This window comes from Sciurus vulgaris (genome assembly GCF_902686455.1).
Source record: "Sciurus vulgaris genome assembly, chromosome: X".
Lineage (NCBI taxonomy): Eukaryota > Metazoa > Chordata > Mammalia > Rodentia > Sciuridae > Sciurus > Sciurus vulgaris.
This window is the reverse complement of record NC_136471.1, coordinates 113,050,128-113,068,170: the sequence shown is the minus strand read 5'-3', so window position 1 is coordinate 113,068,170 and position 18,043 is coordinate 113,050,128. Positions and strand designations below refer to the sequence as shown.

The 18,043-nt window shown below is 32.8% G+C and overlaps 1 protein-coding gene across 2 annotated transcripts in view; it reads left to right on the top strand.

Moving 5' to 3' along the window:
* Positions 1-18,043, top strand: part of IL1RAPL1 (interleukin 1 receptor accessory protein like 1) — a 1,318,779-nt gene that overhangs the window by 1,023,184 nt on the left and 277,552 nt on the right. For both annotated transcript variants that reach the window (XM_079122889.1, XM_079122888.1), the window contains exon 6: positions 10,668-10,742. In XM_079122889.1, coding sequence (XP_078979015.1) covers positions 10,668-10,742 — 75 coding nt within the window. The remainder of the gene's footprint in view (positions 1-10,667; positions 10,743-18,043) is intronic.

Below are 18,043 nucleotides of genomic sequence, written 5' to 3'. Positions count from 1 at the left end.
AGCCTCTGGGACCAGGGAAGGGCAGCCAGAGACCTCTCCAGGTCTCTCTCCCTGGAACCAGTAGCGGGCTAGGGGTAGCGTTCTTCGGAAGCACTACATTATCAAGTTAATCCAAGACTTCAGGCTACTGAAGGCTGGGAGGTGATACACTGGAAATCTACAGGGACACTATAAGCCAATAGAGGATATCTGCAATATCACAGAGTCCCACTGACATCTGACCAATATGAGAAAACAAGGGAAGAAAATGTCCCAAACAAACCTTGATACTATATCAATAAAACCCAATGACAGCACAGCAGAAGAAATGTCAGAAAGGGAGTTCAGAATGTACATAATTAAAACAATCAGGGAAGCAAATGAGGAGATGAAAGAGCAAATGCAGGCATTGAAGGAGGAGATGAAAGAGCAAATGCAGGCATTAAATGATCGCACTAATCAACAGTTAAAAGAGCAAATACAGGAAGCAAAAGATCATTTCAATAAAGAGTTAGAGGTACTGAAAAAAAACCAAACAGAAATCCTTGAAATGAAGGAAACAATAAACCAAGTTAAAAACTCCATAGAAAGCATAACCAATAGGATAGAACACCTGGAAGACAGAACCTCAGATATTGAAGACAAAATATTTCATCTTGAAAACAAAGTTGACCAAACAGAAAAGATGGTAAGAAATCATGAACAGAATCTACAAGAATTATGGGATATCATGAAAAGGCCAAATTTAAGAATTATTGGGATTGAGGAAGGCTTAGAGAAACAAACCAAAGGAATGAACAATCTATTCAACGAAATAATATCAGAAAATTTCCCAAATCTGAAGAATGAAATGGAAAACCAAGTACAAGAGGCTTATAGGACTCCAAATATACAAAATTACAACAGACCCACACCAAGGCACATTATTATGAAAATACCTAACATACAAAATAAAGACAGAATTTTAAAGGCCGCAAGAGAAAAGAATCAGATTACATTCAGGGGGAAACCAATAAGAATATCAGCAGATTTTTCAATCCAGACCCTAAAAGCTAGAAGGGCCTGGAACAACATTTACCAAGCCTTGAAAGAAAACGGATGCCAACCAAGAATCTTATATGCAGCAAAACTTACTTTCAGATTTGATGATTGAGATAAGAACCTTCCATGTAAACTAAAGCTAAAGGAATTTACAAAAAGAAAGCTGGCATTGCAGAACATTCTCAGCAAAATATTCCATGAGGAAGAGATGAAAAACAATGATGCAAATCAGCAACAGGAGGAACTAGCCTAAAGGAATAGCCAAAGAAAGGAGAAACCAAATCATGTCAAAAAACAAAAATGAGTCAAATGACTGGGAATACAAATCATATCACAATAATAACCCTGAATATTAATGGCCTGAACTCATCAATCAAGAGACATAGAGTGGTAGATTGGATTAAAAAGAAAAATCCAACAATTTGCTGCCTGCAAGAGACTCATCTCATAGAAAGAGATACCCATAGACTAAAGGTGAAAGGATGGGAAAAACCATACCATGCACACGGACACAGCAAAAAAGCTGGAGTATCCATCCTCATTTCAGATAATGTGGACTTCAAGCCAAAACTAGTCAGAAGGGATAAAGAAGGACATTACATACTGCTTAAGGGAAGCATAAATCAGCAAGACATAACAATCATAAATATCTATGCCCCGAACATTGGCTCATCCATGTAAGTCAAACAAATCCTTCTCAATTCCAGAAATCAAATAGACCACAACACAATAATACTAGGTGATTTTAACACACCTCTCTCACTGCTGGATAGATTGTCCAAACAACATTGCCCTATGTAAATTCATGATTTTTAATAAAAAAAAAGGAAAAAAATACATTAGAATTCTTTTTTAAGTTCTGGAATGTTTCTATTCTTCTGTGTTGGATAATCAATTTCATGTCTTTAGAAAGGAGTCTCTTGATTTTTAACCATTTGGCTGTGAGGAAGTGACCTTGGTGTTGGTTATTATTCCTATGTAAATATGGAAGGGGGAAGAGTAGATAACTGATTCTCTATACTCATATTTGGTAAATTCTCCTCTGTTGAGTTGTATCTTTCCCTTGTACCATGTCATTCCTGACCTTTCTGAATACTAAGCCTCTGCAGTATTTCAAATGCCCATCATAGCCATGGTCCACTTTATAATGGCCTGTGCTACAGCTTCCACCACCCCGTTTCATCAGTCTCTATGTTTTATACAGTTTTCTGTTTATAAGAAAATGTAAGTCTCTTGCACAATTCAGGTTTGTAATATAGATTTAAAAAATTACATTTAACATAGGGTTATCACAGGGCAAGGCTTTTCAACCTCAGCAATATTGCGCATTATTAACATCAGGGACCAGCGGCCTGATTCACCTTGTGGGAAGGTTTCCTGTGCATTCTAAGATATTTAGCAGCATCCATTTCAAGTAACACCACACACTCGGACAACCCCAGTTGAGAACCACTATCATAGAACCATATTGGTGAGTAATCATCCAAGATTCTATATCAAGAAATATAAAAAGCTTTTATAGAAATACAACTCTAAATAAACCAATTCAATATAAACTGAATGAGCATTAAATTATAGTGTACTATACAATGGAAATGTAATGTCTTGTTGTATTATCCCAAGCCAAAAAGAGAATTTAAAATGTTCTGATTCATATGGTAACATAGTGACTTTTTGTCTATTCCACAATTTTCACTTAATAGCATTTCTAAATGACTTGAATTTCATCATTTTTCATTTCTAGAAGGCCTTTTATATGCTAGTAGAAAAAAAATGATATGCTATGATAATTTTGCATACTTTCTCACTGCTAGAGAAGAGATACTTTCCCTTATAGGACATATAATTTCTTGGAATTGACTATTGTCCCTAGAAACTAATTAGTGGTAGTTAATTTTTTCTTTCCTGTCAACAGAAGTGAAAACAGTAGTTGGCATGCTCACCTACTTGATTATAGCTGTTACATCAATCAGCATCCTTTTCTTAGAATTTATCATAATTTCTCTCAATAATTATGTATTGTTTCTTTTTTCTCATCATTTCTTAAACTTTCGCTTTCAGCACAGACACACATTTATTTTAAATGGTTAAAATCAGATATGCAATCAGTTAGAATTCATTCCCATCATATTTATGCAAAATCCACTGCAGCATTTTTTAAAAAATCAAATTTAAAATATTAAAACAACTTTATTCTCCATCTACCCATGGTCTCCACTGTTTACTCTCCATGTTTTTCTCAACTAATTTGGTCAGAATTAGGGTTTATTGGATGATTGAATGAGTTTGGCAATCTGCTGTGAGTCTGGTGAGTCAAGCAGGGATGCAGATAATGGAAGATGGAGTTTAAGAGACAAATTGAGAAGATGAAAAATGAATAGGGACCCTGAAACCTAACATTAGCTCCATATTAAATAACTTTACATTTGATATTGTGTGATTCTTTTTGAAACCAATTAATATAATATTTTCCTTGTTTATTATTTTCAGAAGCTTATCAAGATATTAGAAAGGGAGCATAGATTCCATCACTCGTATGTTAGAATAGTACTTCATAATAAATGTCAAATGAGAAAAAAACTGAATAAACATGATAATATTCAATTTGCCAGTTGAATATGTTCCACATTACAGTGAACAAAGGGAATACTTGAGAATTTTTGTAATATCTTGGATAAGCATTGCTCTGATTCTATTAGTCAAGAAAAATTTGGGGGATATACATTTTATTAGGAATTACGTTAAATCAAAGGAGAGTTGAGATTAGCCCAGTTTGTCTCATAACAAATGAATATGACATTAACTTAAAACATGAAACTTTTAAAGACCATTTTCTTAAACTTTTGGGGGACCACAAGGAGAAAATCAATCAGTGGCTCAATTTTTCAAAAACAAAATTAATGATCAATGGTAAAATTGGTCTTTCTGAATAAAGAGAGGTAACTAAACTGAATAAAAATCTCTTGATATCTACTTGTCCTTAAATACATATCTTTTATACTGAATCCAAAGCTCATATGTGGGTATCTCCCTTAATACATGAACATTCATTAACATTCCACATCTAATCAATCAGTAAATCTGTCATCTCTACCTACCAAATAGTAGCAGATACTTAACAGATAGGATACTTATTACCCCTTCTACCACCAATACCATGTTACCATCGCCTCTTAATGGATTTCTTCAATGTCTTATTTCCTGCCTTCACTGCACTTCACTACTTCCACATCACTCCATCCTCCAAGGTGACTCAAATACCAAGGTGCCAGAGATGCTGGACTTCAATTTCTTCCAGGGGCTATCTCTTCACAAAACCCTTAAAAGAAATCCCATAATGTTTAGAATAAAAAGCAAGTCTTTTCCATGTTTTATAAGGCCATGCATGTATGGGCCCATGGTGGTTTCTGAACTGTTTGTCACTCTTTTTTTACATGAATATGTTTACAATAGACTTTTTTACTATTCCCCAAACATGCTGAATGTATTCCCATCCTGGAACCTTTGCACTTGCTCTTCCCTCTACTGGACATACATTTCTTCCAGACATTCACATGGATCATTTCCTTCCTTTACACAGATATGTTTCAAGTGATCTGAGCAAATGTTCCTGGCAATCTTCTCTAAAATAGCACCTGCATTAGTCTCTCTTTAGCTGCTTCATTTTTATGGTATTTATAATCACCTAATATGTTACATATATATTTATTTACATGTCTATTTCACGTCTTAGTTTCTGGAGTACATGCTCTTTGAAAGCAAAAATCTTGTGTCTCTTTGTTCTAGTGACAAGAACAGTGCCCAACAGAGAGATGTTTTAGCATATTTGTCAAAAGAATGAATGAATGAACATGTTTATTTTCATTACAGGCAGTATTTATCCAATTAAATGAATAAAATATTAACTATCAAACCTAGTGACATGAATTTCTTTATTTTCCTCAATACATATATTTTGATAAATATATCAATAATTATGACCTTTGACATTACTCCTAAATCTGTTATCTTGTGTGTGGTATTTATTTATTCATTAACTCCTCTCCCTGTACCTTTCTGCCTGGTTGCTTTGCTATTCTTCACTCTTTGAGGTTTCTGAGGTCCATGACTACTATGAGTCACCACAATTATTTTTAGCAAATAGGAGAGTTTGCCAACTTCAAAGCATTAGACATAAGTGAAAAATAAAGCACCCTTTTTCCCGTAAATGGATTCATCTTGGATCCATTAATATTTTCTTCTGTCCATTACTTTCTTCTCCAAGGACCATGATATTGTGTTTACATGCTACAGCACTCATAAGATCTATGCTGTATTGTTAGAAACTAATTTTAAAACATTTCAGGCCAAAGAAAGCAGAACTGAAATCACACTCTGAGTCATTCAGAGGTTGAAGCTCTCTGGGTGATCCAAGTTCCCTTGATTTGCTAGGAAAACAGGCAATTGTTTGTCAGTTCTTTTAAGTTTAAAGGAAAGCATGCACAAATGACCCATTGTAAAATGGGGTGAGTCAGTGGAATTGCCACAAAGCATGTTTTATTGTCAGCTGTGTAAATCTGTGGATATTATTTTGTGACCAGTTTTAGTTGGTGGATTTAAATGGGGTTATAAAGAAATTACCCCTTAGTGTAGGACTCACCACAGTGCATCATAAATAAGCTCTCATCTATGAACAACCCTATGAATGATTCATTCTTTTATTTCTAATTTAACACATACTATTTTTAGTCAATTGACAAATGCTCTTAAATTGAATTATGGAGATATTTATAATTACAGAGATTATAAGCTCTGTGAGGTTTTACACCTTTAAAATTTGTAGTTTGTTTGAATCCTTTGCAATCCCAGCACATTTTCTGGTATATTTAAAGTTATTCAAAATGTTTTTTTTAAATTCTGTTCTTGTAGATCAGTTCCCCTAATGTGAGAAATATTAGTGATTCTTCAATTCATTGTCTAAACCCCTCTAAACCTCAGTTTACCTCAGGTTAAATATTTGAGTTCATTATTTCACAAATAGTAATATTGTTCTTACCAAGATACACTCAGTGCTGCATTTAGCATATGTTAAATGCTGTTGTCCCAAACTTCAGTGGAAATCATTAGACAGATTTATTTTTCATCTACTGTATGCTGGTACTTAGTTCATTAATTTATTGAAGCCTCACACTGTTGAATCAATGTGGGAAAATATTTATGTCACATGTTACTTATAAGAAGGCTAAGAGATATTAAATGGCTCCTTCAAATTGCCAAACCAACAGAGTCAGAGAGTATTAAATCCATGTCTTCCTGAAAGCTAAGTGTGTAATCTCCCCTTACGACGTAACATAAGACTTCTAAGAAACACAGTAGAGACAGTAAGTAGTTAAAATACATTAGAAAAATACTTATGGTTTTGAAAGAACAAATTTTATGGTAGGGTAAGTATACAGAAAATATTGAGTATTCTCAATAGTGTTGGAGGGATTAGTGTGGGAGGGTTCAAATTTAGATTTTAAAGGTGATGAGTGATAAGCAGAGAAATGTGTGTTTGTCTTAGATACCTCACAATTCTCTCCTCTTTAAGAACATTAGAAAGACTGAAAAATCCTGGCCTCTTTCACCCAAATTTTTTTTTCTTTTTTGTTTTAAGAAGATAAGAACCTACTTCTTACTGTTCTGTAGATCAACTGAACAAGAAATGGGAAAAAGAGAGAAACACTGCATCTCTTCATAAATAATTAGGAAATGTCAACATAGATAATGGATCAATCTTATAGACATCTTTATGTATACTGATTTCTAGATGTTTCTCTAACTGGAAACTAGTGAGCAAAATGAATGTCCTTAAAATTCTCCCCTTCTGTTGTGCAGAAGGGTTTTGTCAATTGAGGCTTATTTAAAACTCTGTAAGAGAGGCCTGTTATTATTTTAAATGACTGTATCAGCTTTAATGCTGCTAATAAGATGTTCTGAAAAATAAAATGAGAGCTTAAAAATACTTTGGTAGATACAAAGCTGTATTTAACGTGAGGTCAGTGAGAAAAATCACTCTAATTGTGCTTTTTTGTGGATAAAATATGATTATTATTCAAAATCACTGTGTTTCATGTCACTACTGTTGAACATTCTTTAGTTTTTCAGTGATTTCAGCATCTGTATGTTTTAATAAGAGAAAGAAGTATCTCCAAGTTGTTTCCTTGACATAAACTGCCAGATGGTCTAGTCAAGGTCTGATTCTAATAATTTTGCTTTTTTAAATTATAAGTAATATTTTTCATTTTCCTTCCAGTTCTACCTTTAAAAATTCAAAAATAAAAAATTAAGGAACACTTTTCTCTTTGCATGTTTGTTTATTTTGATTGGTCATTACTATTCCTGCATTTGTTTTCTACTTCTGTCTTCTGTCAGTTCAAATCAATTAAATATATTAAATACCATAATGTGCCAGAAACATTCAAATAATGGATAAGTCTGTGCATGCCCTTCTTTTGTGGCAGCAAAATTTGTCAGTCTCAAATGACTGTGAAACTGAGCTACATCTTAGTGTTAGTGATCACTTCTTTTCACAGTCATTTTGCCAATGTGTCATATCAGTAGTTCAGCCTTTGTGTTATCTGGGATTTTCTTATCACTTTTATCAAAGAAAAGCAAATCATATGAGAAATGTACCAAACTGGTATCCATCATAGCATAATAGCAAAACATGACACTTACAGATGATGACAGATTGCATTGCTATAGCTCCGCTCTAGGTTATGATGATTTAATTGTATATTTTCACTCTTTTAACAGATTGTACATACCTTGAGGGGATCTTTGTACAGGACTATGCAGAAGTTGCTTCACAGAATTTTCAAAGTACATTTTATTAAGAATTGGGTGGGAAAATCTAGCAAAGATTCTTATTTGAATTTTCTTTGTTCTCTTTTGCAAACTATCGCTTTGTACCTCAGATCCTTGGTCTCTAAAAGAAAGGGATTTTTATCAGTTTAGAATGTTTATTTTTATTATTAAATCGCAAATCACTGTAAAGTATAAGGACAAAAAACAGAGTCATTCCAAACTACCTATCAGAGTGTCTGGCACATTATAGTATTTAATATATACAAGTTGAACTGAATTGAATTTGATCTATCAGAATTGTGTGTGAAGTATTGATGAATAGAGAGCTACTTTTGTCAAAGCAGAGCTACATTTGTCAAAGAGGAGTGGATGGCATCCCAAGGCTTGGAGACATGTCCAGTGGGCCAGTCCTTATCTCCTCTTTTACTTTATCTGCCCAGAGGGGCTCAGTGCAAATAGCATGACTTTAGAGAACATAGTTTTTAAATTCAAAATAACTTATTAAGCACTGAACTCTTTCTAGCCCCAACATCTTATGAGTTCATGATTTAGATTTGAAGAATTCCTATGTTAACATGGAGTTTGTCAAATGACAGAATATGAAAGTTCTTAAGGATGTAACATTATGTTACAGAGTGGGTGGTAGGTTAGGGCAGAGAAACAAAAACCCATTTTATATTTCTGAACAAATGTGATACATATGGATTGTATTATCTTTCTATACAGATATGTTCCCCCTCATCACAGGCTAGTGTGGGAAGTGTTTGAACCACTTTCTAAAACAAAAGGTCAAATTATCTACTAGTAACTACACAATCACAAGATTTTTAAACTGAATAAATGTATTAAAATAAACCAGTTATTTTGACACCATCACTGCTTGTGAAGTTCACTAAAATTCATTTGATAACCAGAGTTGAAGAAATTTAACTTTTTAACCTATTAATGTTGAACTGTTTTGCCAACATTTGTGAATGAATAAGCTGATTTTTTTTAAATAAGAGAATCAAATCAATTAAGATCACTTTAAGCATGAAATAAGAGTATTTAAGGTTAATCAGTGATGTTATATTTTTGAGAATTTCAGAGCAATTAATCTCACCCTGTTACCTAAACTTTTTTTCACTTTTATTCCCATTTTCTTGTGAATAGTAATAAAGGCAAATGAATAATGCATTCATTAGTTATAAACACAGCAATCAATCCAATATGAGGTTGGTCTCCCCACAAGACTCTCATTTTACTTAGCTTTTTTCTCTGTAACCAGAATACCTGACTAGAACATTTTAGAGGAGGAACATTTTATTTTAGTTCATGGTTTCAGAGATTCAGTAATGGTCAGCTGACTCCATTGTTCTAGGCCTGAAGTGGAGGAAAACGGCTCAGAACATGGCAACCAGGAAGCAGAGAGAAAAAGAAAGAGCTCCACTCACCAAGGACAAAATATGAAAGGCAAAGTCATACCACCAGTGACATTCTTCCTGTCACACCCTATCAGCCTATGGTTACTACCCAGTCAACCCATATCAGAGGATTAATCCACTGATGAGGCTATGACTCTCACAATCATTTCACCTCTGAACATTCTTGCATTGCGTCACACATAAGCTTTTGGGGGACAACTCATATATTAAACCATAGTGATACTTAGAACTCGTCCCTGTTTTTCTAACTAGGAATGCACCATCCCTATGCACTGACTGTGTTTTCTGTTAAAGAGAGATGGAGGCAAGCCACTGAAGCAGTTTGAATTCTTGAATTCTCTGGTGATAAGTACATGTAGCTAACTCCTGGCAGTTCTGTCTAGATCTACCTTCCAGTTATCAACCAAACTGGCATGTCCTCCTGGCAAGGAAGAAAGAAAGCCCTCAAAGCAAAAACATTTAGTTCAGTGACCCTTAATTGATCATGTCTGTTCTTTATACAGAGTAGAAGTTGCAGTGACAGATTTCGAGGGACCTAGGCAATTCAATCAGAGAGGGTTGGCGGGGGAGGATTAATGAAGAACTATTTGTCTAAAGTGCAGAAAATCTAGTTTACTAGGAATGAAGTATGCAATAGGATACCCATCTTCACAATGTCTAGTAGCAAACAGACTTGTAGCTGATAAATGAAGTCGATGAGAGCACAGAGCAGAAATGTGTGGAAGCTTAAAATCAAAAAAAGTATATCATGCAAATTGGCAATAAATACTACAAAATGTAATAAATAATAGTAATATAGGTTTAGACTAAATGGAAAATACCATTTTAAAATATCCCCTTGGTATGGGTATGCATACTTGTACTTATACTAATTTAATGTCACATTTCTAACTCATTTGGAGTATATGTATCTAGGAAACATTTACTGCAATTAGTAGATTGTGTGTTTTGAGGGAATGTGATCCAGTATATGGAAAATATGAAGGGAACTAAGAAAAATGACACAACTCTATATTGAATATTTTTTAAATTCATGCCACATATATATGTGTAGCTTTAATACTAAAAAAAGGAGGGCATTCCTTTAAAAGAAAAATAAGATATAAAATGAAAATATTTCATGAAACACAGATTTTTTAAGAACTGACCAATCCTGATTCTGTAATTCAATGGTGTCATGTGACTGTCGATCTGGAAATGTTATATTTTACTCTTGTACAATCTAATAGCTTTTCAGCTTGCCGGAAGATACCACCTGCAATATGAAAGTCATTACTTGGTAGAGTGCTTTGACACTACTTTGAGAATGAAAAATCTTTGGGAAAATAAACTGTATGCTATCATTCAGTTCATGTAGCATAACTATAAGTCTCTACCATTATTGTTGTTTTTCAGCTCCTCTGACTGATAAGCCACCCAAGCTTTTGTATCCTATGGAAAGTAAACTGACAATTCAGGAGACCCAGCTGGGTAAGTACTTCCTTAATTCTAGTTAATACATTTTTTAATACATTCTGACAGTTAATAAGTCTACATTTTAACCATGTGATACTCTAAGCTAAACTCATGGATATTTAAAGAGGGCAGAATTAGGAAATACCAGCATACCTGACATTCTGTTCCCTGTAATGTACACCTTGGGACCAAAGTGGACATATGCTATTTAGATGTTTATTGGGAAATGAAATAGGCTGATGATTTTAGCAATGGAAGTATAGTGTAATGTTATAATGTTTGAATTGTTTTTAAAAAAGATAATATGGAACTATTTCATAATATCTGTTAATACATTAAAATGAAATTTCTGAAATCTTGGGGAAAGGATGGAAGGTCATTAAAATAAATGTTCCCATTATGACAAAAAAGCATTTTAAAAATCTAATGCAACATAATAGACATTGTGGTAATTATTTTAGACAATATATTACTAAAATTTGATCAAGTGGCATTTGGTTAAGGAACTAGGGGACTTAGACATAAGGCCATGGACAAAATACTCTGTGATAAAAATATTCAGTTATACATGAATTAGAATTATAAAATACTTAGAGAGAAGGACAGGATTTTTTCATCTTATTTAGCTATATTCAGTTATACTAAATTGAGGAAATTTTTCTTTCTTAATTATAAATATCCATTATATTCTCTTAGGTTTTATTTTAATTTGAAATGTGGTGTATGTATGTGTGAGTGTGTGTGTATATATGTGTATGTGTATACCTATTCACATATATACAAACATATAATCTCCACAAACATCCAAGAAATTTTTTACATTAATCTTTCAAAAATTAAAATGTATTTAACATAGCTTGTCCATTAAATTACAATGTCATTAGTGTTTATAGAGTGAGAAGTTGGATGACATGAATATGTTTTCCAAATGAAGATTACAAGATTACGAATGTGAAAATCTTTAGTAAAAACATGTCTAAGTTATATTGCACAAAGATATGATGATGGTTTTAGAACTTGTAAGCCTATATTATCACATTCAACAGAACTCGAACACTGGAAATATCTATATTTGCTAATTTTGAGGGATGAACATATGCAAGATTTATACAGAGTATTAATATACTTTTTTGATAGCAAATTCAAGTCTTTTGAGTAAATGTCATAAACATGCAAGTAGTAGTATTCTTGATATTTTGTGATGGAGGACTACAGGTAGCATTAAATCAATGTCCTATATAAAACAAATATATTCAAATTATATCTAAAATTACTCACACTGTGATGTTGAATTTTATTAGAATTTATTAGTATTTTATAAAAAAATGAAATGTAAATTTTCATGAGTGACCATGTTTATATAGTAATTTCAACAACTCTTAGGAAGATATATTTCTAAGGAGCTATGTAAAACTTTAAGCATCTTAGGTAAAGAAGAGAGGAGGTTATGGTAGTAGTTATCTGTAACAGACTTGATAAGATAATTATAAGAATTTTATGGTTGATGGTTGCCCATTGGGTTTCTTTTTATTGTCCCTGAATTTTTAAAATTTTTTATTTTTATTTTTACAGACTGCATTTTGATTCATTGTACACAAATGGGGTGAATTTTGAATACTACAGTGCTATACAAAATATAAATTGTAAAGTTGTTGTTTTAAATATTACCTTTTCTTAAACAAAATCATAGTGACTAACAGCATATTGAACATATGAAAATTTGTTATGCAAATTGAATGATTCTACTATGTATTCATTTGAAGATATATGGGAATGTCTGTGAACAAAATGTTAAAGAAATATTCTAACTCCTTCATTGTCACTGAACAAAGGAACGTGAGTTATCTTCAACCACCAGCTAAAGACATTAACCTGGCATCTTGATTCTTTTTTTTTTTTTTTTTTTTTTTTTGAGGGGGTGTTTGTGAATTGAACCCAGGGGCACTTAATCACTGACCACATTCCCAGCCTTTTTTGTTTTTTGAGACAGGATCTTGCTAAATTTCTTAGGGCCTCACTAAGTTGCTGAGGCTGACCTTGAACTTATAATTTTCCTGCCTTAGCTTCCTGAGCTGCTAGAATTACAGGCATGCACCACAACACTTGGCACACCTTGATTGCTTTAAACAACGTTTGTTTTGTTTCATTTTCTGATACCAGTTCATAGTGCATCATCAGAGACATCATTTGCTAGTTAGAGAAATTTAACCATTATTAATCCTTGGAATTTTGAGTGACAGCTGATTTGAAATAACAGTCATGCTAGTGTTGCTAGCAGATGAAATAACAACGAAAAGATAAGTCAAAATGAGGAAAGAAAATTAATGATAAAAAGACTTGAGGTACCTAAAATATACTTGTTTTCTACAGTATATGCCTTGACTTTTCACTTCCTTGAGGATAAAATTTTGCCCTTTCCAGATGTGAAAAATCTATCAATTCTGGCAGGTTTAATATGTGATATCGAATCCTAAGAAAGGGGGACTGGATGCATAGTCATGGGGTGGCAGTAGGAGGATGTCATGTGTCAGTGATGAAGGACCTGTAAACCCTGTCTCCCTTATGAGAAGGTGAGAATCTCCAAGATAATTTCATTGGCTAAGAAACCAGCCTCCCAAACAGCTGAGATTGCAGGTGTGCTCCAACCAAACCAGGTTCACATTCACTTTTTACTGCCATCTGCTGACCATGCCTGCCTTTTCTTTTCTATATCACTTGTGTTTTCCTGCTCTAATTCCTTCATCTTCTCAAACTGGAATAGTCTGGTAGTATCATTTAAACTATTTCATTGTAGAAAACAAATGGCAGTAAAAGGCCAAGTACTTAGGAAACAATGTAGTGGTAACTAAATTTATATAAAATATGTAAAATTGGTGAGTTTGAATTGCAATCAATATATGGTCACAACCTGGCATTTCCACTTTAAGTGGCATCTGTGTGTTATTTATAAATGTGAAGAAAAAGAACTTTGTTCCTTTTAAGTAACTTTCAGGCATCACCAAATATATGGACAGCACTTTCTCAGGCAAAAGGCCCAGAAATCACATTGTACCATTCTGAAGGTCAATCCAGGATGTAAATCTGACAGTATTTTCAGGCTGCTGTATTCAAGAGAGTCAAAAGACAGACACAATTGACTTGCTGAGTGTGAGCCCTGTAGATGTCATTCAGAGATATGGTCTGAATGTTATGTCCAGGAGCCCATTTTCTTAAGCTTTCAGATCAGAGAAAAGCATATTCCATTGCTACCAGTCTTTGAAAGTGTAGAAATCCATCTTAGCCTTGACCTAATAAGACTAATTATATTTTACAACTCAGAATTTACTGAGAATTACAATTAGATATCAAACTTCGCTTAATTTTTTTTGCTTGAAAAATAATTATGCAGGTTAACAGTAGAAATTTGGGGGAAGTAGAGAAAAGGATCTTGTTTCTTACACTGTAAATTGTATGCACATGTGGCTGCTTTCAACATTCTCAGAAAACATCCTTTTAATGGCTATATAATATCCAGAAGAAAGTCCTTATAATTTCATATATATTGCTGGACATCTTTTCAATTCTCATTATCACAAATAATGATGTGATGATCCTTACTTATATATTACCCCTTCACTTTATTTCAACAGTAAAGATTTCTAAAGAAATAAAATAATAAAACAAGGAATAATTTTGTTAAAGGCTCTCACTACATGATTTTGGAATTCTTGCCAAAGAAAATTGTACGAACTTTGCTAAAAGTATATAATTTGTATAGTAATATTTTAATAATTAATGAAATACCTTTATAACACAGAGTTCTCTTTTCTTTGATATAAACATTGCTGTTCCCCCTTTTACCATTTTTCTATCTTTACTCATTCTCTTTTCACTCATTGAATATAAGCAAGCTCACCATTTTTTTGATTTTACCCATATTTGGATGGTTTCAAATAAATCTAATTGATTTATTAAAATGTCTGTGGTTGATGAATTACAGAAACTTAATTGCACATCTAAAATTCCTATCCATTTTCTTCTCCTGGTTTTCCTAATGTTCAGCTGGCAACTTCCTCTAGATTCTATGTTTCTTAATTAAGTCCCCAGCAATTTTGCAATGCACTCTGGGCACATGGAATATCAATAAATACTAATGTATAATAAGGTATTCAAAAGGCACATGTCCAATTTTTTTGCAAAATAATGTAATTAGGAGACTAGACTGAAGAAGATGCCCAGCAGCACTCTTATTTTCCTTTACTAATTTATTTTCATTTGTTAAATTCGATAAAAAGCAAAATCTTGGAGTATCTGAATAGGTGACAAGGATTTACCAGACATTAACATTTAGAGGAAAATAGCTGACAACAAAATTTAATCTACAAAATGTTCTGTACATAGATCTTGGACATATATGTATATCTTTATCCAATATAACTGTAGTCTAATTTTTTAAATTCCATATTGGAAATTAACTGACACTCTGCCTTGTTTCACCATACTGTAGTTGAAAAAATGTTAAATTTACTTGCATTGAGGGAAAATGTCCATATGTTATATAATAGACCCTGTTAGATATTTTTATAGGAAACTTGTGAAAATTATATGTTAGTTAACCATGTTGCTAAAGTAATCATTTTAGGAACTTCTGTGTTCTACTTCTTTGTCGTGTGTGTTCTGTAAATATGAATATGAATATATTGCCTATGGAATCTGTTCTGTTACATACATACTATTGAGTTTTTTTAATCCAGTGAAGCCCTATAGGAAATTATTTTATGGAGAGAAAAATAGCCCTGTAACATATACTCTCTAGTCCTATATTTTCATAGCTGCTATTATCTTGAAATGAAACACACTTTTCTGAATAGTTAACAACTCTCTCTTAATAAACTTAGGAAACGTTTTTGTTTTCCTTTCTAGGGTAGGTAAATACTTAATGTCAATGCACTACAAACATAATTATTCACGTGATAAATTTGGTACTCAGTTCTGAAAGGGCAGGTAATATTGTTGATTCTAAAAAAATACTATGTTGCCAAATTGTGCAAGTGATTCAAAGAAGACCTCTCTTCCCACGAACAGGAAACATATTGATGGTTTGGGTTTTTCCATCTATAATTATTCTACCAGTTGACATAAGCAAATGCAGTGCTGTTGACTTGATTTTATTCCTCCATGAAGAATATAGAAGACATATTTTCACAGACAAAGTCAAGTAAAAAAAGCATAAAACTTTCCTTTTTACTATGGAAAAAATAATATCCAAAGTCTAAACTTTTGATAAATGATGATGTGCTTTTCACGCACTTAAGAAAGACATCCAGATCAGCATAGTTCTACTTCTTCACATAAACTTTGTCATACATATATTAGAGTTTCTGGACAAATAGATATCATAATTAAAACATTGAAGACAAATGCAGACTGATAGCATTTAGTTCTACTCAGTCCAAATGTATTGTGTCATGATAAATGGCACTAATGACTCTTAACATCTGTTTTAGTCTGATATGCTACTTTCAAAACTGAAAAAGATCTTAAATATTGTGATTCTGATCTGAAAGGTAATCTTTGTCATACCAGGTTTAGGTTAATATTTCATATCTTTAAGTTATAAATCAATAAATTAAAGACACTATTCTTCAGTTGTTATATGACCTACTTTATATGACTCACAGATTCTCAAATTTAAAATCCTTCTTTGGTGATAGAGAGGAGGAATAGATTGGAGAAAAAGATGCAGTTTTTCATGTGTGCTTTAAAACCTGCTATCTAAGCAGAAGTCTGACTTCCTTTTTAAGGGTTATGTGCTCAAGGCCCAGTACTAAGTTTGAAACTCAAAAAAGACATGCAGGTTAGAACAATTTCTATGGGCCATTGATATCTAAAAATTTGGAAACCAGTTAAAGCATTTGTTAAAAGACTTTTAAAAGGGATACAAAGAAAATGTAAATGAGTCTGCTTGTTCTCTTACCTTGAGAAAGGGTCAAAAAGGAGAGAAGTGAGAAGAAAAACAGGTCCAAGAAAGTGTGCTGTCGCAAAAGCAATGCAGAGTCCATTGAAATTCCCAAGTTCCAGTCTAGTCTCTGGCACATATTATGTATACTGCTCTTTTATAGCAGCACTAAAAGTACTATTTTATTTACCACTGGCCAGTTAAGTAACTATATAGGTATAACTCATCGCAATTCCAGAATACGAAACAGGAGTTGAAGGGATCTTGGAAGTTATCAAGCACTTTTAATTTTACTGATGAGAAAACTGGAACCCAATGGCTACACATTTTTTACATGAAAATTTTACAAAAACTCATCATTGCTATTTTCATCATCATCTTGTCAATATTATTGTTGTTAATATTCTTTCTATAACATCTTATTGTGGTGACAGATATGGACTCCATTGGATCATGGGTAAAAATTTAGAAAATTAATTTCCACATCCCTCTAAGAACCCAATATGCATACGAAGATTTTGTTCTTAAGTATGACTTTATCTTATAGAAATCATTGATTTTAGATTACTTAATTCATAACAAATTTATCCAAGTGCATATATTAAGTCCATAAACAATGAAATTATCCCTATTCATATTTTTCCAAATACAATTTAATGTACACTACAGCTTCTAAGTGACTATCAAGATGAAAGTAAAAGTGAAAAATTCTTTTTCTAAGCAAAAGAAATTCAGGCATAATATTTCTTATGACAAGGAACATGGGGAATAATTTTATGAAACAAAGCATCAAACCATTATGCCTGTCAAGTTCCTCATGAAGGCTTTGGCATTAGTCATATTCACTTTATAGAAAAACACTGTTTTTCCCATGACAAGCACTGTTATCACAAAGCTTTCTAAGTCATTCTTAAAGATTGAAGCTTACTAGCACAGAAAAATGCATTGAGTATCCTATATTAACAAGAACCGCTCCTGAATTTGCAAATGCCAATTTGTCAAAAATAAACCTATCAAAGAATATTATGCTGTAGAATATTGAAAGAGGTTTCAGAATAAGAGTATGTACCACATGAGTGATGTCCATTGAAATAGAAACTATAAAAAGACTCAGATCATTTCAAGTTTGAATGTAAAGATAGATGTTCATCCATAAATTTCCTCTTGAATTTTGGCTAAATAACTGAGCAGTCCTAAATTACACGCAGACTTTCCATGAAAAATAACTACTGCTTAAATACAATTATAAAAACAAGATACCAGTATTTTATAGTTTAATGCTAAAACACTTAGCATTCCAAACTTTTTCAACTTCATATGGATTTGCAGGTAAATTAAATCATCATAATTTCAGAGAAGTGTTCCTTCATTTTTGACT